Source organism: Sinocyclocheilus anshuiensis, unplaced genomic scaffold, assembly GCF_001515605.1.
Source record: "Sinocyclocheilus anshuiensis isolate Anshui unplaced genomic scaffold, SAMN03320099.WGS_v1.1 scaffold1082, whole genome shotgun sequence".
In the NCBI taxonomy this organism is placed as follows: Eukaryota; Metazoa; Chordata; class Actinopteri; order Cypriniformes; family Cyprinidae; genus Sinocyclocheilus; species Sinocyclocheilus anshuiensis.
In genome coordinates, this window is record NW_015542379.1 from 441,976 (window position 1) to 468,185 (window position 26,210).

General features: G+C 36.6%; 1 protein-coding gene across 1 annotated transcript in view; it reads left to right on the forward strand.

The window, feature by feature from the left end:
* cd276 (CD276 molecule) overlaps nt 1-26,210 on the forward strand; it is a 92,260-nt gene that overhangs the window by 36,844 nt on the left and 29,206 nt on the right. Inside the window, exons 5-6 of the mRNA XM_016491598.1 lie at nt 11,310-11,444; nt 19,639-19,692. Coding sequence (XP_016347084.1) covers nt 11,310-11,444; nt 19,639-19,692 — 189 coding nt within the window. The remainder of the gene's footprint in view (nt 1-11,309; nt 11,445-19,638; nt 19,693-26,210) is intronic.

Consider the following 26,210-nt stretch of genomic DNA (forward strand, 5'->3'; position numbering starts at 1 on the left):
ATTATAACAAGTATACAAGTATTATTAATGAATACTAATAATTTAAATTTAAATTAAAAATAATGCTAATAATTTGAACAAAATAAATAATACATTTAAATAAAATTCAAATATAACACTAAAAATAGTCTAGTCGAATCAAATATAAAAATACACTTTTTATTGGCAATATGAATACTAATATATTGCCATCTAATATGTGAGTGAATCTCATTTGGACAATATTTATAAAAAAAAAATCATAATAAAAATGATATTTTGCATAGAAAATGAAGCCTGAAGATTTTCTCGCACTGTGAAATGAGTTTAGTGTCAATTAAGCAGTTAATTTTCCTCAGCAGTTCTCATTACTATAATGCAAAAAAACAATAATGATATTTGAACAGTAAATTATTTATACATAATGGTTGTATTTGCTCTACTGCCCATAATTTATGTTGATTTTAATTAAAAAACAGTTGTGTTTGTGCAGGAGGATTTTCATTGCTGTATTACAGTAATGAGAAACTAATGAGAAGCATCAAGAAAAATCATCTATTAGAATAAGTACAATTACAAACGAGCTCAGAAGTAAAACGTCTGGATTTGTTGGAGTAATGAGGATTAGAGCCGAGTGTGTCATGCGTCGTGAAAATAATTCCCTAAAAATCTGACACGGTTTCTTTATGCGAAATATTTATCATTTGATTTTGGGCTGAAATATGGCTTTATGATCTTGGTTAGATTCACTCATGCACTGCAGTAAATGAGTTGTTAGTGTTATGTTCATCTTGTTAGCTGGTGAATTGAGTAAATATTTCTATTTTGAAAAATAAACAATTATAATAATATAATATTAAATATTATGACATGAAATTTTATTTAAAAAAGATTATTATATTATATTATATTATATTATAAGAATTATGACATAAAATGAATATTTTTTTAGATTACTAATCTAATGCAAAACATGCATTTCAGTGGTCTGAGACATTGTGACCCCAGTGCATATGATATTTGTAGGCATACGGATCAAACAGCTGTATATCAGATGTGCAGATGTGCAGATTAGAGCACTCCAGGTCCAGGAGTGTTTTCAGATGTGTTCAGTGTCTCATTCAGATGCACCTGAGTGTGAGCCGGAGCTCTGTTAACATCAGGGCCGTATTTGGAGCCTGTCACTCAGTGTCTGTGTTCAATCAGCCGCTGTTGTTGATCGCTGTCAATAGTGATCGCTCCCTACACCTCCTCGCTCTCGCACTGCAGCTGCTGCTCTGAAAGCTAATTAAACATTTAGAGAGCCCAACTTTCTCAGCTGATTATTGCCCCTGAAGTTTGTCCAAAAACAAGCGAGAGAATGAGCGGAGAAATCGATAGGCCGCCTGCCTCGACGTCTTAATGTCAGCGGCGTGGGAGAGCTGATGTCTGTCAGGCGTCTTCCCTGCGTTCACCCGCTGGGCTCCGTCTAATGAGTTTGCTTTGAACCGCACAGACACACGCACACGCACTTAATTAGCTGTCCTGCTCCGCTTCACACTTATTTCTTCCCCGCTCTTACTCTCCCTTCATCTTTCTGTGCAGTTTGGTTTTTACCTCAAAATGAGAAATAGAGGTTTAGGGAAGGGCCAAAATCCATCGTTTTACAATCAACTAGTTTTGGGGTTGTGTCTTAATGACTGGTCTTAAGAAAGCCTTGTATAATAACTACTATTGCATAATCAATAATCAGACCTGATCAGGTGGGTTTTTGTAACACAACAGCCAAAGACACTTTATAAAATAACACAGTCTGAATGTAATGTACAGCCTTTTCACAGACAAATATTCAACAAATTAACAAATTTAGTGTACATCCATCCATCCATCCATCCATCCATCCATCTATCTGTCCGTCTATCCGTCCGTCTATCCGTCTATCCATCCATCCATCCATATTGTTAAAATTAGATTTGTTACATCATAATCTAATTCAGCAGTAACTTTAATCATGTTTCAAAGACAATTGAAGTAATTATGAAATTACATATAAAGATGTACTGAAGTCGTTCTTACGTAAGTGGGTCAAAAACACTCCAAAACCCAGCTAATTGCATTTAATATAAATGTAAACTATAATACATTTTCATTTAACTGTAAATAACATGCAATTAAGTGTCTGAAAACATGGCATTCAGTTCACACTTAAAGGGGTCATCGGATGCAAAATTCACTTTTACATGTTGTTTGAACTGAAATGTGTGTTGGCAGTGTGTACACTTCCACCCTGTAATGATAAAAATCCACCCAGTGTTTTTTTTTATTAATTCACAATGAATAATAACCCCTTTCTAAAATCTAGCCGTTCTCAGATTCTTGGCTGTGTGATGTCACACAGACCCAAGCCCCTCCCACGACTGTTTGATTGACACTGGTGTTTTACCTTAGACCCGCCCTGAGTGAGCTGTAAACAGTCCTCCATTGTTTCACCGCTGGAGCAGGAGTAGAACAGAATGACTCCTAACAAGCGATTGAGGTCTTCTGTTGTTGGATGTAATAATGAACAGCAGTCGTCATTTACTCCCGACATCTGAGTCTCCCAACACTGAAGACGCAGTGGATTACGTTTGTTTCTGAAGGGAATGCGCCCCCGATCTACATAAATGCGTCTGTTCGCGCGACTCATTCGTGATCGAGCTTCACCTACAGAAGAAGTGAGTATAAGGTTTTTTATGAATCTTTGCAAATCGCCTTTCCTAATAATGTACTAGTTAGCAAGTTCCACGACTAAATGCGGCTACAGTTCACAGTCTCACTCTCCCCACGGAAGAGAGGGGCGGGGTCAGCGGAGCTCATTAGCATTTAAAGGCACATGCACCGAAACGGCTCGCTGTTAACAGAGCTGTTTTTGACAGGTTAAATGGGAGATGTTTTTTACAGTACCATTGAGAAATTTTAACCAAAGTATGTTATCGACTCTTCATTAAGACCCTAAAGAATCATATCAATTTGTTGAAAAAGGGCATCCGATGACCACTTATAAGTATATTATTTTAAATTAAATTATTTCCATCTTTTTAAAAGTATGCTAAAGGGAACATAGCACACACAGTTTTGGCCAATATCATGTTAATCCTGAGTACCTATAGAGTAGTATTGCATCCTTCATATCTCTGAAGAGTCTTTAGTTGTATCAGATTTATAAAAGACAGATACAGCTTTACGATTCTCTCCGAAAACAGACGAGCTCCTGCAGGTAGACCTTTTTTCCGCTGAGCGGTCTCCATCTTTCAGTATCAAACGATGTGCAAATCCAGCGCCGAACTGGGCCTTGTTTATAAAACACTTGTCACCAAAATGACGGGAACAAACAAACACACTTGCGAAACTCTGTTGCTGCCCGGAAAAACAAACTGCATCCACTCTTCATATAACTCTTGAGTTCTTTGGGAAGCTGAACAAGGTTATCTTTCCCTATTCTTCTCGACATTCTTCTCAAGCTACACTTGTGAAAGTGTTACCGAGCTAAACTTGTTACCAAAGTTTTAAAACTTTGGCCATGTGTATTGGCAACCCAACTCTTTAACAGTGTAAATAACTCAGAATGCATGAAATAGCATTTAACCCCCGTTTAGTTGCACTTCTCTTCCACAAGGGCAGAGCAGTGTTTTGATATCACTGCAGTGCTAACACTAGGTGCCTAGATGGAGTTTTTGCTCCAGTCATATCTGTCAGCACAGAGCGCTGATGTTTGTAGTGTGTTGTTTAAGGAATCAGAAGCATGAGTGTCCCTCCTGAAAGCTAATAGGACAGCCTTTCATTTTCTCCGCTATAAAGTAATTCAATCAAACTCACAGAAAGAGGAAGCGTGTCTCTAGACAAATGTGCTGATCTGACAAGAAACCTCAGAGATGCATCTGGCCACATCTCCATCCTTTCTCCTCCTCTCTCACACACAGGTGGTCGCCATAAATTTTATCGAGGAAACAACAACAGCGCGGAAGCAAAGAAAGCGATCACCTTCCCCTCATCGTGATGAATGCTTAACGTCAGACACGAGCCCACAGTCATTTATTCAATCCGAATCCCTCTAAAGGGAAGAAATCAAATCTGAGCCCGTCTCGTGTCTTCCTGTTTAGCTAATCCCTGTCCTCTGACATTTCTGGCTCGCCGTCTTTGTGATTGCATTCATTGTTATTATTGCTAATCAGAATTCATGGAGATACCCTAGCGGGCTTTTTGGAGGGGGGGGACAATAAATAGAAGGATAAATAAAAATGAATAATCTTTCAAATGTCAGGGAGCTCTGGGAGGGGCGGATGGCAGGATTTCTGATGTGTTTTGGGAGGCACTTTTGTCTTAGTGTTGATGGTGAGGTGTCGTGTTGGGCAATAACACAGACTGGCTAAACTCTTTTCAACCCGATTCATCAGAAAAATGTGCCTCTATCCACATTTTTGCTCCAAAAACATACCTATACATACAATTCACTGCAGTTTCCAGCTGAAATGAACACAAGTGGCAGCAAAACACCAACTTTTCTTTTTCTTTTTCGCATAAATTATGCGTACAGGGGCAGATTATCATTTAATAAAAACCTATTTTCATGCGGTTCCTTGCACAACTGTGTTATGACCTCAAAACACTTTTTACCATAGTTCATGATTTGTAAACTAACACATTTTGACGTTTGCATCACATATGTTTGGCTTTTATGTCATAGTAAACTTGCTCGTTAGCGCACCCGGTACAGCATTGTGATGTGAAGCGCTTGGGTACGAGTCCTGTGAAGAGCTCAAAGACCTAAAGAAACAAGATAAAATGGTATGGTTAGGAATAGAGATGGGGCAATTATTAATTCTGTCATAATTTGTCATAAATTATTTTTACTCACATTCATGTTGCTCCAAACCTGTCTGACTTTGCTTCATTTTTAAAACGCTAAAGAAGTTATTTTACAGAATGTTTTTGTCCATATAATGACAGCGGATACTTAACAACTTTGGACCCCATTGACTTTCATTGTATGTCCAAAAAAAGAACAGAGACATTTTTCAAAAGATTTTGTTTTGTGCTTCACGTTTAGAGCAACAGTCAGTCAATGATGACAGAATTTTCTGTTTTTGGGAGACCTATCCCTTTAAGAACAGTAACAAAGTGTTGATGTTAAGTATTTGAATGTTCTTCTCCTTTAATCTCATTAGTACTTTGTATTTAAAAAACAAACAAACAAAAAAACAGCACGTTTGGACATTGTGCCAAGTTTGATGTCATTAAAGGAATATTTCACCCAAAAATCACAATTTGCTGAAAATACTGTATACTCGCCCTTAGGGGTTTGTCCCTTCATGGGAACAGATTTGTAGAAATGTAGCATTGCATCAGTGTCTCAGCAATGGATGCTCTGCAGTGAATGGGTGCCGTCAGAATGAGAGTCCAAACAGCTAACAAATCATCTTAATGCTGGATTAGTTTCAGCTTTTGTCTTCTCCAGATGTTAACTGATGGACTGGAGTGCTGTGGATTACTTGTGGATTATTGTGATGTTTTTATCAGCTGTTTGGACTCTCCCTCGGCTGTGTTTGTATAAGGCCGGTTCCTCCTGTTCGGCGCGAGGCTCGTCTCGGGGCTTTCTTCTCGTGGCCTCAGCATTGTGTGGCAGTGACTCTCTGTGTGACGGGTAAAAGGAGCGAGCGCTAGCTTTGATCAGCGGTCTCATGAGAGGTTAGGCCGGGAGGTGTTTCAGCTCTTTATTCCAGGAGATGAAAGCAGAGCAACAGTAGAAAACCCTGCAGAAGTAGAGCCGCTCTGTTCGCTCTGACTGTGAGTGGAGGGGCGGAGCCTGGAACTCCCGCGGTTGCCATGGGAAACACGTCGTTCAGAGTCCCCCAAAACAAGCGGTTTTATGCGTGTAAAATGTGTAATCTCTATTTTTTCGCTCTATAATAAATCAAGTTGTAATACAATACAATAATAATACAACAGTTTTAATTTTAATTAATTTTTGTTTTTGTTTAAACATTTGTTTTGTTTTCATTTTATTTTATTTCTTTTAGTTTTTTATGATTTATGATTTTATTTTAATTGATTTATTTTAAATTTATTTGTAGTTACTTTAATCTTAATATTGTATCTTTAATTAAAAATAATCTATAAATATATATAAAATGAAATTATTTCATTTAATTTCATTTCATTTTTGTATTTAATTTTATTTATTATTAAAAAAACATTTTTTTATTTTTTTTAGTTTATAATTTTTATTAAATTTATTTAATTTCATTTCCCCTGTTTATCCCAGTGGCATTTGTTTGGCCATTGTAGAAGGTTACATAATTCCACTGCCTACAATTTGTAATACAATAGTTTTGTATTGAAGCATAATTTTTGACTTTGCAACATTTAATTTTGAAAAAATGAACAGTCAATATTGTGAGTCATCTCAGTACTTGATATTTTAGCACTAAAACAGAAAAGGGAGGGAGGAAGGGTCATTTCTGAGCTCCATTCACTGCCTGTTTTGTGTCCAAACTGCAGTACTGGAACATATTGTTGGAAATGCAAGCGATTTACGATTCTCGTATGTGTCTGCAATCAGAATCCAGACACTTGAGAAAGTGTTGGAGGTGAGAGCCAAGATGTGCGTTCGTCCTTGCGTGTCTTTGGCTACTGAGAAAGAGCGCAGGAGAGAAAGAGATGAATAAGGGCTTCCAGAGGAAGATGATGGGTGATGAGAGACGTTTGGGATATATCTATAACAGACGGAAACAAAATCACATCATCAAACAATAGTAAGAGAGAAATATGAGCCTACAGGCCTTAAGGGACAACAACACTGAAAAGCTAGACTTTTACAACATTTATCTTCATCAGGCCACCTTCAGCCAGAGAGAGAGAGAGAGAGAAACTGACATTCATCACGTCTCTTTCTCACATATTTAAAACCAAAACTTAAAGTCTGTACAGAAAACACTTCATTAAAACAGTTGAAAAGTTCTTTTAACATTTCAAACAAAGGTTTCAGCCTAAAAACCAAAAGTGCAAGTTTTTTTAACACTGTGGTTCCAGCTCGAATAAAAAGTTCAGTAAATGTGCTGCTTGTGCTTATTACATCCAGTCTTGCACCATTTATCAGTGGCTCTTCCAACAACCAAAATAAAGAGTTTGCAGTTTCAGACTTCTTCACATTAAAACATCTCCAAACCTTAAAAAGGTTTTGATAGAAAACAGGTAAACATGAAGTGTCAATCTTATTAGGGTCCATCAAAAACAAGGATTTGTCCAAGTTCAAACCTTGAACAGATTTCAGTATGACACTGGTTACTGTTCTCCAACTCACATTTTCTGAATCCTTAAGAAATCTCTGCAAAAACTGTAATCGAAAAACAGCAGTCCTGCTTTGCAGATGGACCAGTCCTTGTCCACCTTCCTCTTTTGGTAAATACAAAATATTATGTATTACCCAATGAAACTTTTCCCAGAAAAAATCTATTAAAATTGATTGTATCTTTGCCAATAAATAGGTTGGTGGATCAACACAAGCCAACCGATGCCACAAAAAAGACGCAACCAAATTATTTATTATAATTGTTCTTCCTCTGTACGACATTGCTGATTTAAGCCACTTCCACCTTTCCAATCGACCTTTTATCTTTTCAATTACTCCTTCACAATTCTTCTGCACAGTAGCTTCATCACCCAACTACACTCCCAAATATTTAAAACCATCCCTTTTCCATATTAAACCACCTGGTAGATCTGGTATTTTATCTTTCCACTTTCCAAGCAACACTGCATCACTTTTTTTCCAATTGATTTTTGCAGAAGAAATAGATTCAAACTCACTGGATACTCTTATTACACTTTTTATATCTTTATGGCCTTCAATCATTACAACAATGTCATCAAATTTCAAATTCAGATCAAGTTCGTTCCCTTTATTTAAAATCATATATGTAAACCTCCTGAAAGAAACAAGGTGTTTCAATAACTCAGATTTACTACCGATTGCGATCTTTTTAACAACGTTCAGTTATATGGATTAGATATGGATTCTTACGTGGACGAATTGTAACCTCATTTTTTTAAGAGTAACTTACTATTTATTTACAAATGAATAGTAAGAATCACTTGTGTATGTAGTTACATAAAGAGCAGGCGACCTCAAAATTGTCTGTGTACATCTGCATTAGATGGATAACTTTGGGCAAGATTATTTTATATTATTATTGTATTTAATTTTTAAATGGAATTCATTCTATTTAATATTTGTTTTTATTTAATTACATTTTTTATTTATTTTGCCTATTTTTATTATTTAAATTTTTAACAGAAATTTATTTTATTTTGTCTTATTTTATTTTGTTTTGTTATTGTATTGTCTTTCTTTTAATTTAATTAATTAATTAATTAATTAATTAATTGATTTGTATTTTATTTTGCCTATTTTTATTATTTTTTATAGATTTTTTAATAATTTTTTTCTTATTTTGGTTTTGTATTGTTTTATTTTATCTAATTGTTTTGGTTTATTTTTATTTAAAATAAATGTAATTTTATTGTCTTTTAATTTTATGTATTTATTTGTTTGTTTTATTTTATTTTTATGTATTTTTTAAATTCCCATTTACATAACATATGTCTAAGCTGTCATAGAAGATCATAGAAGGTTACATAATTCTACTACCTACATTTTGAGACATTAACATGCCTGTGAGGCCCAAAAAAGTTATAGAAATATGATTAAAAAAACTGATAAAAAATACAACAAAACAGTGGTCACATGATCCAATTTTGTCCTCATTTTTTCTAGCAACGATGTTTTACTTCTGTTCATATGAGATCAAGGTAAATTAGATCTTCACAGTTATGAAATTTCATAGGCATCTGCGCGGTCTAATTTGATATGATTTAAACTTTCTCTGACCTTTGTTAATAAGCTTGAGTGAGACTGATTGGTCTCCATGAGGGCTGTGTAAAAGAGCACATCACACTTTCACCATGTTCTGCTCATATGGCCCAGAAGTAAATAAATAAATAGCAGTGAATTGAATCTGCTGTCTTATTAACCTTTAGAAGAGGTTTTTGAACATATGGAGAGTGTAATTCTGTCAGTGTTCGCAGCTTCTCTTTAGTAGGTTTCTCTGCACTTCTACAAATGATAACAAATCTGGCCGCCTTTATCTGGGCTCTTTCTTTCTCAGGGGCCTCATCAATACATCGATATATATCCTCTGTCAGCACCGTCCGCTGCAGATCATCTCTGTCTGTGTGTTACCGAGGGAAATAAAGCCAGGTTTCGCAGCGCTTTGCTTTGTTATTGACTTTTTTGGAACATGGCATGTTTGAGCTGATACTTACATGGACAGCACTCAAAGACATTAATAAACTACCAGCTGTAGTATTGATTTCTAAGCATACACAATTACTGCCCATCACATTTGTGTTGAGCCTATTTTGTCTTTTGGCTGTGAAGAGGATGTTGATATTTTTTAAACGCTCATTATTTTCACAGTCGCCCACCTAGAATTTCAAGAGCCGTTTAATGTGTCAGATACTCCGAGCTGGCCGTGATCAGCTTGTTTTCAGCATTAGACCGAAGTCTTTGGGCCATGTGTAGTATCTTGCTGTTTTCAGTGTCTTGTGGCTCATTAAATATTTTTTTATTTTATTTTATTTTATTTTATTTTATTTTATTTTATTTTATTTTATTTTATTATTTTTATTTAATTACATTTAATTTCTTTTATTTTGTCTTGTTTGTTTTTTTATTTTATTTTGTCTTATTTTGTTTAATTGTATTCCATTATTTTATTGTATTGCATGCATTTATTTATTTAAATTAATTTTATATTGTCTTATTGTTGGGTTATTTATTTTATTATATTATTTCATTTATTTTTAATTTTAATTTACTTTGTTTTATTTTATTTTGCCTTATTTTTAAATTTTATCTCTTGTATTTTGATTTTATTTTTGTTTCATTTAATTTAATTAGTGTATTTTTTATTTTAATTTATTTCACCTTGTGCGTTTTCATTTTATTGTGTTGTATTTTATTTTATTTTATTTTACTTTATTATTATTCTTTTTTTAATCATTCCCTGTTCATCCCAGAAGCTGTTGTTCTTGAACATCAATGAAGGTTATATAATTCCACTTAAAATTTGAAACATTACCATGCCTGTGAGGCCCCCAAAAAAGTGCTATAATATGATTAGGCAGTTTTGAGATGAAGTCACAGCAGAACTACCACTAAGATTGTGGCCAAATCATCCACTTTTGTCCTAATTTCTAATAGGGAGGATTTTTATATTTTTTGAACATGTATAATTTTTACAGTTGCCCACTATAAGTTCAAGAGCCATCAGCAGAGTTACGAGTGAGTGTTTCAGCATCAGACCGACTTTTCTAAAGTCTCTCTCGCTGTTTTGAGAAACCGCTGGCTCTTCTGGCAGTTTCTCCTTCACATTAATGCCTCGGGGAAATTCAGAGGCTGTAATGGCTCTCTCTGTATCGCTGTCCGGTTCACTTTCCAGAGCCGGCGTTCACATGTTTGTGTGATCTGATTGACGCTTATTCACAGGTGGATCTGGAGACAGTCGTCTGAGAGCCTTTAGCCACCGCTTGCTCTTACTCTGCTTTACATACGGCTTGAGTTAAACAAGTCAACAGGAATGATTCTAAATCCGCCTAATGATTTTGGTGCAACAGATTCCATTCCTCAGCAAATAAAATAAAAAAACAGTATTTTGTCATGCTTCCTAGGAAATGATCAAAACATCATAAAAACAAGATAAATTGCATAAGATAAAGACCTAAGGCTAATGATGATGATGATGCTGATGATTATGCTGCTGATGCTAATGCTGCTGCTGATGCTGATGCTGTTGCTGATGATGCTAATGCTGCTGATGATGATGCTGCTGCTGCTGATGATTCTGCTGCTGATGCTGCTGATGCTGTTGCTGCTGCTGCTGCTGCTGATGATGCTGATGATGCTGCTGCTGCTGATGATGCTGATGATGCTGCTGCTGATTCTGCTGCTGCTGCTGATGATTCTGCTGCTGCTGCTGCTGCTGATGATGCTGATGCTGATTATGATGCTGATGCTGATGATGCTGCTGCTGCTGATGCTGCTGCTGCTGCTGCTGATGATGCTGCTGCTGCTGATGATGCTGATGCTGATGATGCTGCTGCTGCTGATGATGCTGCTGCTGCTGCTGATGATGATGAGGCTGCTGCTGCTGATGCTGCTACTGATGATGCTGCTGCTGATGCTGCTGCTGCTGCTGATGATGATGATGATGCTGCCGATGATGCTGATGAAGCTCACGTCTCTCTGTCTGCAGCTCAGGGTCTGGTGTTTCCTCCGCTGGCGCTCTGGCTGACCGTGGCTCTGGCTGTGTGTTTGCTGGCTCTGCTGGTCGCTCTGGCCGCCGTCTGCCGCAGGAAGATCAGAGAGAGCTGTGAGGAGATGAGAGCCGGTGAGGAACACATTACATAACCATAGTCTGCATCTCTGGATCCTCATCCGCTCTTAACGTGTGCGGCTGAGTTTAGGCCTGGTCTCATTCTCAGATGTCATGGCCTCGACACACTTTCATATTATTGTGTATTATTTTAGACCGGCCTTAAACCAGCTGTGGTGGGTCACTCTAAATGTCCAGAAGTCAAACTTCATGCCACTAGACACAATTCTGGCTACACGAGGCCTACTAATGAGAGAATGTTTCAATGGTCTTTACTCCTATATATAAATATGTAGTAAAGTATGATAAAGTTTGTGTGTGTGTTAATGTTAATTAAGTTACATATATTTAATTTTTAATTATGTAATTAAAATAATACAATTAATCAATATGATAATAAAATGAATTTTGAAATGTAAAAATAATAAATCAATAAATTACATTTAAAAATAAATCATAAGATTAATCACGTTAACCACATAATTAAAAAAAAGTTATACAATTTATTGCATATAAACATATTGCAACATATTACATGAAATATTAATATTAATTAAATTACATATATGTAATTTTCAATTATGTAGTTAGAAATAAATAATAATATAATTGATATTAATATGATAATATTGATAATTAATTCAAAATAAAAAATAAATAAATAATGAAATATAAAAAATAATAAACCAATAAATTAAATTTAAAGGGTCTTCGGATGCCCATTTTCCAGAAGTTGATATGATTCTTTAGCGTCTTAATGAAATGTCTATAACATACTTCGGTCAAAATTTCTCAATGGTAGTGTAAAACATCACCCATTTAACCTGTCAAAAACAGCTCTGTTCACAGCGAGCTGTTTCGGTGCATGTACCTTTAAATGCTAATGAGCTCCACTGACCCCGCCCCTCTCTTCTGTGGGGTGATGCCAAGCGGCAACCTCCCGCTCTCTCTCGTGAAGCCAACAAGGAAGTGACTTAAACTGTAATTCATCAACTGGCCGCTGCAAAAGGGAGTCAGTCCCATAGACACCCCATGTTAAAATGCCCAACTTTACAGCAGAAAAAAACATGTTTACAGCCTGGTTCAAAAAATGATTTTGGTCTATATAGCTAATTTTGCCCTTCATGACAACGTTTTTATACAGTCTATGGTTGATGCGCAGTTCTCTGAGAGACGGTAAACTTTAACCGCATTCATCGTGAAACTTGCTAACTAGTACATTATTAGGAAAGGCGATTTGCAAAATTAATTAAAAAACCTTATACTCACTTCTTCTGTAGGTGAAGCTGGATCACGAATGATTCGCGTGAACATAGACGCCGGCTCAGATGTCGGGAGTAAATGACGACTGCTATGTTCATTATTACATCCAACAACAGAACACCTCAATCGCTTAGGAGACATTCTGTTCTACTCCTGCCCCAGCGTCAAAACAATGGAGGACTGTTTACAGCTCACTCAGGGCGGAGCTAAGTTAAAACACCAGTGTCAATCAAACAATCGTGGGAGGGGCCTGGGTCTATGTGACATCACACAGCCAAGAATCTGAGAACGGCTTGATTTTAGAAAGGGGTCATGATTTATCAATATTTAAAAAAGAAAAACACTGGGTGGATTTTTATCACTACAGGGTGGTTGTGTACACACACTGCCAACACACATTTCAGTGCAAACAACATGTAAAAGTAAATTTTCCATCCGATGACCCCTTTACATTTTTTTTATAAAAATCATGAGATTAACCACGTTATAAATTGAATTTTAAAAAAGGAGAAAAAATATATATGAAAAATAAACACACACACACACACACACACACATATATATATACAAATAAAAAAAAATTATATTTAAATATTGTAAATAAATACATAAATAATTTTGTAACACTTTACAATGTGTCATTTGTTAACATGAGTTAATGTATTAACTAACATGAACGAACAATGAACAATATTTATTACACTGTTTTTAATCTTTGTTAATGTTAGTTAATGAAAATACAGTCGTTCATTGTTCGTTCATGTTAGTTCACAGTGCATTAACTAATGCTAACAAACACAACTTGTGATTTTAATAATGCATTAGTAAATGCTGGTTAACCTTAACTAAGAATAATAAATGCTGCAGAATTATTGTTCATTATTAGTTCATGTTAACAAATATAGTTAACTAATGAAGCTTATTGTAGAGTGTAACCAATAATTTTTAATAAATCAAATGAAATCATGAGATTAATCACCAAATGTTTTATTATATTATATAGTGACAGCCATAGTTTTCTTGCTTTTAGCTGTATGCATCTAGCAGTACTATAATGGTACATAAAAAAGATACAATGTCCACTTAATAGAAAGTGAATATTTTTCAGATAATATTTAAAACAATGTAATGCATAAAAGTCTATGTATCAGCTTTGATCTTAGAAAGGAGGTCCCTCACAAGGGAATAATCATGTTTGGGGGTCCGTGGCATCAAAACGTTTCAGTCCCCCTGTGTGAAGATAATAGTGTGCAAACTCACACATAGCACACAGTTTGTTGTTTTGTCTGCATGGCTCAGTTCATCATTCACACGGCCGCCGCTCTGAGCTGAATGCTAAAGCCAGAGGAGTCCCGTTCTGCCAAAACCCCACTCTCCTCCAGTGTCGCTGAAGTTCATTAGCGCCATGAGATAATTAGTCGCGCCGTGTAACTAGGGAGCGCAGAACTTGGAGGTTGAAATGACAGGAAGAAAGACTGATGTGTGGAGGAGAAGTGCTGGCAGAGAGATAGAGATGGATTCAGCCGTCACGTGAAGGGACCGATGAGGCGTAATGAGGTCTGTGTCTGGAGCAGGAGACATTTAAATAAAGGTAATTGCAGCACTGCACGGGACTTCTGGGCTTTTAAAAATACATCTGCAACTGCGAGACAGAGAGTGGGAGAAAGAGTAAATATCTGGCCAGAGAACCACAGCAAACAGTGAAATGGAATGGAATGAACATGTGGTGAGTCTAGAGCAAATAAACTAACTCTTTCTCCAGTAACCCATGCAGGAATTCTGGAATAAGATTCGGTGAACGGGTCAGCAGTCTGTTGAAGTAATTGAGTTGTTGAGTGAGTCAGATACTCCGCTTTCCCATTCCACTCCTGCTGTTCTCGTCTCCCCGTCAGTGGCCTGGCTTTTGAGCTGAAATTTGGCACTGTAATTAGCCTTTTCCAAGTCTGGTTCTCACTGGAGAACTTGTTCCTGTTGCAGCTTGTCATCAGCTTTTAGTCAATAACATTTTCAGTTTGACATGGCTAAAACTGCAGAAATTTTTTGCAGCTTAGTTTATTGTATATTATACAATTTAGTTTATTAGACCACTTATTAAGAAATTAATTGTATATAAATAATAAAAATAAAAATACTAATTATTTGGGTAACACTTTATTATAAGGTGTCCTTGTTACACATATTGCATGTATTTACTATTATTATAACAATTAATTATGCATAATTACATGCAAGTAACCCTGAGCCAAACCCTAATCCTAATCCTAACCCTAACCATAAAGTAAGTACATGTAGTTAATTAATATTACTCATACTTAAATGTATAATTACACTGTAACAAGGACACCTTAAAATAAAGTGTAACCATTATAAATAAATTATTAGGAATAGTTTCAATAATATTCATTTAATAATAATAATTAATATTTAATAATAATATTTCTTGTAAATATTTATGTGTAATTATTTAACAGATTAAATACAATTATTTATATAAAATAAATAATTATATTAAATAGCTTTAATAATATTCATTCTGCAATTCTGTAAATAATAAATTTATATGAAATTATAAAAATAAATCAAATAAAATTATTTATTTAAATAATTACATTTAATAGTTGAAATAATATTAAATATATTAAATCATATCATGGTCTGTCTGAATACTCAATTCTGATTGGCCGGCAGGTATGCATTAAAACTTGGTAGTTCCAAGTCAGTTTGATAATCGTTCTGTATTAATGTGCTGCTTTCATTAACACACACACACACAGAGAGAGAGAGAGAGCGAGAGAGAGATGGATTGAGTGTGTAAGGAGGTGTAGAAGGAGTGAGTGTGTGTGAGTGTGTAAGGAGGTGCAGGAGTGAGTGTGTGTGGGTGTAAGGAGGTGTATAAATCATATCATGGTCTGTCTGAATACTCAATTCTGATTGGCCGGCAGGTATGCATTAAAACTTGGTAGTTCCAAGTCAGTTTGATAATCGTTCTGTATTAATGTGCTGCTTTCATTAACACACACACACACAGAGAGAGAGAGAGAGCGAGAGAGAGATGGATTGAGTGTGTAAGGAGGTGCAAGAGTGAGTGTGTGTGTGAGGAGGTGTAGAAGGAGTGAGCGTGTAAGGAGGTGTAGAAGGAGTGAGTGTGTGTGAGTGTGTAAGGAGGTGTAGAAGGAGTGAGTGTGTAAGGAGATATAGGAGTGAGTGTGTGAGTGTGTTAAGAGGTGCAGGAGTGAGTGTGTGTGTGAGCGTGTAAGGAGGTGTAGAAGGAGTGAGTGTGTGTGAGTGTGTATGAGTGTGTAAGGAGGTGCAGGAGTGAGTGTGTGTGAGTGTGTATGAGTGTGTAAGGAGGTGCAGGAGTGAGTGTGTGTGAGTGTGTATGAGTGTGTAAGGAGGTGCAGGAGTGAGTGTGTGTGAGTGTGTATGAGTGTGTAAGGAGGTGCAGGAGTGAGTGTGTGTGAGTGTGTATGAGTGTGTAAGGAGGTGCAGGAGTGAGTGTGTGTGAGTGTGTATGAGTGTGTAAGGAGGTGCAGGAGTGAGTGTGTGTGAGTGTGTATGAGTGTGTAAGGAGGTGCAGGAGTGAGTGTGTGTGAGTGTGTATGAGTGTGTAAGGAGGTGCAGGAGTGAGTGTGTGTGAGTGTGTATGAGTGTGTAAGGAGGTGCAGGAGTGAGTGTGTGTGAGTGTGTATGAGTGTGTAAGGAGGTGCAGGAGTGAGTGTGTGTGAGTGTGTATGAGTGTGTAAGGAGGTGCAGGAGTGAGTGTGTGTGAGTGTGTATGAGTGTGTAAGGAGGTGCAGGAGTGAGTGTGTGTGAGTGTGTATGAGTGTGTAAGGAGGTGCAGGAGTGAGTGTGTGTGAGTGTGTATGAGTGTGTAAGGAGGTGCAGGAGTGAGTGTGTGTGAGTGTGTATGAGTGTGTAAGGAGGTGCAGGAGTGAGTGTGTGTGAGTGTGTATGAGTGTGTAAGGAGGTGCAGGAGTGAGTGTGTGTGAGTGTGTATGAGTGTGTAAGGAGGTGCAGGAGTGAGTGTGTGTGAGTGTGTATGAGTGTGTAAGGAGGTGCAGGAGTGAGTGTGTGTGAGTGTGTATGAGTGTGTAAGGAGGTGCAGGAGTGAGTGTGTGTGAGTGTGTATGAGTGTGTAAGGAGGTGCAGGAGTGAGTGTGTGTGAGTGTGTATGAGTGTGTAAGGAGGTGCAGGAGTGAGTGTGTGTGAGTGTGTATGAGTGTGTAAGGAGGTGCAGGAGTGAGTGTGTGTGAGTGTGTATGAGTGTGTAAGGAGGTGCAGGAGTGAGTGTGTGTGAGTGTGTATGAGTGTGTAAGGAGGTGCAGGAGTGAGTGTGTGTGAGTGTGTATGAGTGTGTAAGGAGGTGCAGGAGTGAGTGTGTGTGAGTGTGTATGAGTGTGTAAGGAGGTGCAGGAGTGAGTGTGTGTGAGTGTGTATGAGTGTGTAAGGAGGTGCAGGAGTGAGTGTGTGTGAGTGTGTATGAGTGTGTAAGGAGGTGCAGGAGTGAGTGTGTGTGAGTGTGTATGAGTGTGTAAGGAGGTGCAGGAGTGAGTGTGTGTGAGTGTGTATGAGTGTGTAAGGAGGTGCAGGAGTGAGTGTGTGTGAGTGTGTATGAGTGTGTAAGGAGGTGCAGGAGTGAGTGTGTGTGAGTGTGTATGAGTGTGTAAGGAGGTGCAGGAGTGAGTGTGTGTGAGTGTGTATGAGTGTGTAAGGAGGTGCAGGAGTGAGTGTGTGTGAGTGTGTATGAGTGTGTAAGGAGGTGCAGGAGTGAGTGTGTGTGAGTGTGTATGAGTGTGTAAGGAGGTGCAGGAGTGAGTGTGTGTGAGTGTGTATGAGTGTGTAAGGAGGTGCAGGAGTGAGTGTGTGTGAGTGTGTATGAGTGTGTAAGGAGGTGCAGGAGTGAGTGTGTGTGAGTGTGTATGAGTGTGTAAGGAGGTGCAGGAGTGAGTGTGTGTGAGTGTGTATGAGTGTGTAAGGAGGTGCAGGAGTGAGTGTGTGTGAGTGTGTATGAGTGTGTAAGGAGGTGCAGGAGTGAGTGTGTGTGAGTGTGTATGAGTGTGTAAGGAGGTGCAGGAGTGAGTGTGTGTGAGTGTGTATGAGTGTGTAAGGAGGTGCAGGAGTGAGTGTGTGTGAGTGTGTATGAGTGTGTAAGGAGGTGCAGGAGTGAGTGTGTGTGAGTGTGTATGAGTGTGTAAGGAGGTGCAGGAGTGAGTGTGTGTGAGTGTGTATGAGTGTGTAAGGAGGTGCAGGAGTGAGTGTGTGTGAGTGTGTATGAGTGTGTAAGGAGGTGCAGGAGTGAGTGTGTGTGAGTGTGTATGAGTGTGTAAGGAGGTGCAGGAGTGAGTGTGTGTGAGTGTGTATGAGTGTGTAAGGAGGTGCAGGAGTGAGTGTGTGTGAGTGTGTATGAGTGTGTAAGGAGGTGCAGGAGTGAGTGTGTGTGAGTGTGTATGAGTGTGTAAGGAGGTGCAGGAGTGAGTGTGTGTGAGTGTGTATGAGTGTGTAAGGAGGTGCAGGAGTGAGTGTGTGTGAGTGTGTATGAGTGTGTAAGGAGGTGCAGGAGTGAGTGTGTGTGAGTGTGTATGAGTGTGTAAGGAGGTGCAGGAGTGAGTGTGTGTGAGTGTGTATGAGTGTGTAAGGAGGTGCAGGAGTGAGTGTGTGTGAGTGTGTATGAGTGTGTAAGGAGGTGCAGGAGTGAGTGTGTGTGTGTGTGTGTGTGTGTGAGGAGGCACAGTGTAATAAATGCTGTCTGCTCCGCTGTGGCTGCAGGTTCTCTGCAGGAGATTGGTCTGGACACTCGTGTCCTCAGACTCGGTCAGACTGTAGCGCTCACTAATTCATTTTTCCTGCTGTCATAATGTGTGTGGAGAGTTTGAGCGGATCCTAACCAGAGCGAGCAGCTCCAGAGATTGGGCTGTTATCCGGATACGAGGCCCGAGAGCCACCACACAGCCAAATCAACAATCAGCTCTCTGATCTCAGCTCTGGCCTCCTGCTTCTCTCCATTCAGTTCTGCTCCTCCTCACTTTTGATCAAATGTTTCCATTTATTCATCTCAATGTGAATCATCGGAAATCCTCTATTTGGGTTCGATAACAATATTTTCTTAAAGGTATGAAATAAATATGTATATAAATACAGAATAGATGGTTAATTTCTGTGGTTTTTGTCTTCATAGAATACAGAGATTATATTATTTATATCAAATAATAATAATAATATCAAACAAAAATAAAAATGAATAAAAACGATAGACGTAGTTAAAAAAAAAAAAATGGACAAAAACACAACAAAATTGCTTTAAAATTAACATGAATACAGCAAATACATATAAAAACAATTCAGAATATAAAAAAAACTAACTATATTAATATGTCATACTAAAATAACACTGGGTGTAGCATGTTGTATAGCACACTTGCATTTTCCATAACCTTAAAAATAAATAAATAAATAAAATAGAAAAAATAACATAAGATAAATAAAACTGAGATTGTGTGAATAAAATGCATTAATCTTGTTAGAATTGTCCTTTTATTGATGCATTTGCCAACATTGAACTAGTGTTGCATTGGTTGGCTGTGAGAAGAGAAAAAAAGGGGATGTCATGTAAAAAAAAAAAAATCACACTGGATTAAATGTACAGTAGACTGTAGAGAAAGTGATCACAGCTCCTTGATATGGTGTAACGCGTGTGATTTCAAATCTAGTGTATTTTAGAGCAGACTACATCTTTGGAAAGCTTGCTTGACTAGTCTTGATCTTTTCACATGGATTTCCTCCTGTGGGCCACAAAGGTTGAATGTTGGCAAAGTCAGACATTTTCAGACATTCCTGAACTGTGTCTGTGAATGCATGTTTGTGCATCTGCCTCCTGAGGAAAATAATGTGACTGCATTTGTTTGGAGACTCTAAACTCATTCCTTCTCGTCTGTTTTTCTCCTCACAGAGGAAGAAGCGAAAGAACTCGAGGATGCCAAAGAATTAGAAGAAGCCAAATCAGGTCAGTTACTTACGATATTTTGTAGAATTGTATACGCAAGTTTGGAATTATTAAGGGTTTTTAATGTTTTTGAAACATTTTTATTTGATAAAAAATGCAGTAAAAACTCTATGTGGATATCTGTTAAACTGTAATGTATTTCTGTGATGCGCAACTGTATTTTCAGCATCATTGTCTTCAGTGTCACATGATCTTCAGAAATCACTCTAATATGCTGATTTGCTGCTCAAGAAACATTTCTGATTATTATCAATGTTGAAAACAGTTGTGCTGCACAATATGTTTGTGGAAACTGTGATACATTTTATTTTTCAGGATTCACAGATGAACAGAAAGTTCAAAAGAACAGCATTTATTTGAAATACAAATCTTTTGAAACATTATATAAATGTCTTTACTGTCACAGGAATAAATTATATAAAAAAAAAATTTCATATAGGATAATTTTGTTCTCAAATTACGGTGAGTAGAAGAGACTTCTTTCAAAAACTTATTAAAAAGACTTATTACAATCTTTTGAGCGTTAGTGTAAATGTACAGAATAATAGTTGTGTGTTCACATGACAGATGTAAAAGTCTCCACTGCCAGTAGCAGAAGATATGATGAATGCTATACATTTTTTGGTAGATATCTCTTGTATTAATGCTCGCTATTCTGGGCTCTGGCCCGACAGTCAAAAAGAGTCATGGTTGACTCTCTTAATGGCTCTCAATGGCGTTGTAGTAATTATATTTAATGTGAGGGTAAATGCGAAACGAATGTGAAGAGCGTAATAACAGGACTCTAGCCCAGAACAGATCTGATCTCTCTCAGCTGGACTCCGTCTCTCATCGTCTGATCTGGATCCGTGGCTCTCGAGAGCGTTTGTGGCTGTCGAGCGTCTCAGGTGAAGGCCAGAGTCCGGCTCGCTTGCCCTGTGGCTTCAATGCCATTAAAGATTCATTTGACTCTTTTAGTCTGATTGAATTATTCAGCCTGGCCGTGAGCAGCAGAGTTAATACTATGAGATTTTAATAAGCAGGCAGGTGAAGAGGGTCAGAGAAAGAGAGGAGAGAAAGGCTGGGGGCAGATAGTCAGACCGAGGTGTGTGCAGGGGCGGATTTAGTGAATTGGGGGCTCCAGGCAATATATAGGAATGGGGCCCTATACATTTGCACACATTTTAGATCAACCTTGAGGTTCCTTTTTTGTTGTGATGCTTGCTGCTGTACAATGGTGCCCCATAGTTGTGTCCAATGTTTCTACATTTTTCATGTACATGTTATAATATGTTGTAGACCACGAAATAGCAACTGATTTACAGTTGAGATACAGGTTTTCACAAAAACAAAATAAATTATAAAATAACAAACCTCACAATTGAGCGTTTAAACCAGGGGTGAGCCAGAACTATAAATTATTATATTAATTTAAAACGGGGTTATGTGGGTGGATTTTCGCATTGGTCTGAACAAAAATTACAGACTGGATTATTGAAAATGAACATTCATTCTCTGCCAGCAGGAGGCGCTTTTGGAACGTCAGAAATATAGAATGAGAAAAGTGTGAAAAAATATAGCCTATATTAACGAGGAAAGTCCACTGATGAGTTACCAGCGTAAGCCTGTGTGCAAAGGCTGTCTAATTCTAAACTTGAAAATACATTTATTTTTAGTTATTTTAACTACAAATTTAATGATCAGTGAAAGTAATGACCAAATGATCAGTGAAAGCAGAACGAATGTGTCACACGTTTTAAACTCAACAAAATGGTAAAATACATATATCAAGAGCATGCTCACAGATGAGAACACGTTGCGTTGGATAAAGTGCATTAAAGCCCTGCACGGGCCTCAAATATAGGCCCTAGCCCGTCTTTTTTCCCCTTTTCCCCCCCAAAAAAATTAAATAGTTCAGTTTTGCATGTAATGGAAAAGTGATTATATTTCATTTCGGTTTTTTATAAAGTTAATTTAGAAAAACGTTTGGAGCATTTTTTTGTTCGTTAAATGACCTAAGTTTTTTTTTTTTTTTAAATAACGGCCAGCGGCAGACAGTGAATTGATTAATTTAATTAAATTTAGCCTTCTCAAATCATCACGACTTGCCTAAAACAAAATCTCTATATAAAACAGTTCAAGCATATCACAATGTTTAAATGTTTAACCTAGCTAAATGTGGGCAGCACATGGAGGCGCCGGAGCGATCACTTGCATTTTTTTCTAAAGGTGCAAACAACTTAAAATACGCAGCCATTTTTGCTCATAAAGGTAAGAGTAATACATCATTATAAACTGTAAAGGGTCTAGTTTTATTTGTGTGTACTCACAATATCAACAAAACGTTGTGTTTTTATAAAATAAAGAAAACAAACACTTTCTGCCGTCTCGGTCTTGAACAGGAGCGCTTCACACAATCTCAGAAAAAAAGGTACAAAAGCTGTCACTGGGGCGGTACCTTTTCAAATAGGACACTTTTGTACTTTTTAGGTACTAATATGTACACTTTAGGTACTTATATGTATCTTTAAGGTACCAATATGGACTCTTTAGGTACAAAGGTGTGCCTTTTGAAAAGGTACCGCCCCAGTGACAGCTTTTGTACCTTTTTTTCTGAGAGTGCAACGATGAACCTAAACTCCGTGAATTGCCTCACAGACATGATGAAAATATATAGAAAGCTTTAAATTACTACTTTAAAACGAAATAATTCAAATTGAAAGTAGAAACTCTTTTTAAAGGAGATGGCGAGTCTTTTTTTTCCATCACCATAATTGATGGATGTCTAAAATATAAAAATAAGGAAAAGCCTAAAACTGTCAGACTCTGTTCCGTGTTTTGTGGTTGTTTTCCTCATGTGCCTTCCTTTCCCATGTTTAATTTGTCCCAGGTGTTTCCCATGATGTTTCATTGCTCCCAGGTGTGTCTCGTCATCCCCTCCTCCTGTGTGTATAAATAGTGTTCCCTGTGTGTGCTCCAGGGTCCGGTATTGTTTGTGTCTACAGTGCTACGTGTGATTCCCCGTGAAGAGTATTCAATTCCTTGGTTTCTGTAGTCTTGGTCTCCTCGTTCCTTGCTCCGTGTTCCCGCACCGTAGCAGATCGTGACAAAAATAGGCCCGATTATAATTTGCGTTTTATTTTATAATTCCGTACAATTAATTTGAATAAAACACAAATTATGATGGCATATATGTAAAACTTTGTCCTATAATTGTTTAGCTGCTTTTTCTGATTTTTATGTTGCTCTGTTCTGAATGCCTTAAAATGTAAAGGATTTGCTGCAACGCAATTTGGTATGATATGTTAATTATTTATTAGCCTATTTTTTTTATCCATGCAGCAAATGCTTTAAAAACAGCTTTAAAATTACTTTATTGCATTCCAGGGGCTTTTAAAGTACTTTTCACTATAACGGTAGCTTAAATGTACAACATTGTCATGAATTCGTTGTATTCCCATTTGTAAAATAGCTCGATTTTCTGCTTCTATTTGGCATAATATTTCTATGCAGAAATTGACTTTGACATGCAAAAGACTGATAAATTCATAATTAATGGCATGGCTGGTTCAGTCGACAGAAATACGGGACACACAGGCCTATAATAACTGCTGAAATGTTTGCGGGGCAAATCTCAGATCATTCTGAGCGCTCATGGTACTCACAGTGCGTGTGTGTGTGTGTGCTGGTGTGTGTGTTGTGTGTGTGTGTGTGTGTGTGTGTGTGTGTGTGTGTGTGTGTGTGTGTGAGTGTTTGTGTGCTGATGTGTGTGTGTGTCAGATGACGTGCTGAGTAGACAGGCTGGGATTCCCTCATGCCACTTTAGCATCAGCACTTTCTCATTTGACTCGTATTGGACTCAGAGTCATTATAACTCTGTTGATGCGTGCGAATTAATGTTTGGCACACAGAGATTCGATGAGAGTCAATAGTGAACGTGTGTTGTAATTACATAGTCCTAAAATAACGATGTGATCACTTTTCCTGTATACTTAATGCAACAGGTGTCCACATTTAATCGCAAAGTGTTGTTAGGAAGTTGTTTGAATGCAAACGTTTGGCGTTTTATAAGCATCATTACCACATCCATCGAAAAAAAAAAAAGAAAAAAAAAAGGTAAAGTATAAAGGTAAAAAAAATAAGTAACTTAAAATAAATGACATTAACTAAAATAAAATATAAAAAAGCTTATTTTATTTCAGCTAGTTGACAAGGCAACATTTCTCCTTTTCATTTAGTTTACCTGGATGTACTTAAAGGGTTAGTTCACCCAAAAATGAAATTTGTTCATCTTCGGATATCTTAATCTGTGTTCTGAAGATGAACGGAGGTCTCACAGGTTTGGAAAATTAGTGACAGAATTTTAATTTTGGGGTGAACTAACCCTATACATAAAAAACTAAAACTGATCAATCTGAAATAAAAATTTATAAAAATATATCACTATATTTAAAAATAATAATACATGGCCAAAAAGAAAAAAAAAACCCACACACAAATAAATTACTAAATATAAACTAAAAATTAAGCTTAAAATAAAAAATACAAATAATAAAACCATAATATTTAAAAAAATGTTTATAGTATGTCAGTGATTCTAAAATAACACTGGTAGAGATCAAAAGTGATGCTCTTGCTGAAATTTAATATAAGTCATTTTAAATGTCCCATTGTTGGCAGATACTTTCCATTGAACTAAATGTAATTGTTTTAATTTAATTTAATTTAATTTAATTTAATTTAATTTAATTTAATTTAATTTAATTCATTTTTTTTGCTGTTTTATCTTACTGTATTACAAATTGCAAATAAAACATTCCAGAAACATAATGTTGGCAGGTTGGATTTTTCTCAAGCACAATCTATAAACAAGATTATTTACACTTCAATTGTGAAATATTGTAATGTACAGATAATTTTAAAACCTTAATAAATGGTCTGGGTTTGTTGTTGCTTCACAAACACTTTTTACTGTCATTTTGAGGCTGTTGAATCCTACCTAGCAGCTTTCACAGCGCTTCTAAAACTTTTATCTAGTCTGTATTTTTGTTGTAGCAGAAGATTTGTTCCTGCAGTGTTACGGAGCTGAAACCGAAGCGCAGTGTTGTGTGAAACGCTCTGTACATGCTGGGCTGCTTCATTTTCACTCACACACACTCACTGTCATCACTCCCATCGCCTCGCTCAAGGCTGCACCTTAAAGATGGATGGCTTTTATCACAGCCCTGTTTAAAGATTAAACCCAACCAGCTTATCATGCTATGCTTGCCTTTGAGAGCCGATGGCTAAAGATCGTTTAATTGCCTTTCCTGAATGGTTCGTTTTGCGTGACAAATAGTCATTTATGCCGACAGGTCAAGGACAGGGTCACTTTATTTCGCCCCCTACTGGACAGAATATGTTAGCTTTGTGTAAACATGCTTTCAGTTGACCACAAACACACTGACAGTGATTTTATGAGCCATGCAAATATTGTTGAAAAAAAGGAACAGAAATCAACTTTATACAAATTATGAATGTCTATGATGCATTATAATACATATTGTAAAATACTTCTAATTTCTGTTGAAGTTGAAGTAATGAAATATAAAAAAATAGATGTTTAAAAATAATCATAATAATAAAAATTACAAAAACATAATAAAAATGTCTAAAAATTAACTAAAATGAAGATAGAAAAATATGGACAATATTAATAAAACTAATAAAAATGACAAACACAAAAATATTACAAAAATTTTAACTAAAATGAAAATAGAAAAATATTGACATATTAACAGAAACTAATAAAAATTACAAAAACAATAAAAATTACTAAAATGAAAATAGAACAATTTAAGCAACAAAAAGTCAAGAAAAATACAAAAACAATTACTAAAATGAAAATGAAAAATGAAAAAAAAAAACGTAAAATTTAAAATGACTAAAAATTAAAACAAAATAAAATATTATTCAAAATGTTAACACAAACTATAATAGTACATCAGTGATGCTAAAGTAGCAGTTCTAAGCATTCAGACTAATGACTTATGCATGACCAATGTTTATAAAAGTATTAAAGAATTAAAATATGACAGTTATAATATATTATAATATCTACTTATTCATTGTCAATATTTTAAATATTATAAAACATAACAAAACTAAATAAGATAAATCTGGTGTTGATCATGTTGTAATGCATTATACTGATATTAAAGATATTAAATGTATTACCAGGAATGCATTTGTATTGTTATGTTTGGGGTAATTTATGAGCAAACACAGCTGATATTATTATGAATGCATTATAATCCATCAATAGCACATGTACGGTGCATTATACATGCAGAGTGTTATGAAACTTCCATTGCGTGTATTTCCTCTGCTAAGAGTTGCTGCTGTAAATAAATCTGATCAGTTGTGCACACACACACACACACACACACACACACACACACACACAGCTCTATTCAAGTCCAAGACAGGGCTTCTTACAAAAGCATTTCTGTTCTTCAACGAGTCCAGGAAGCCTTCCCACTTCTCGGAACATGCCTGAG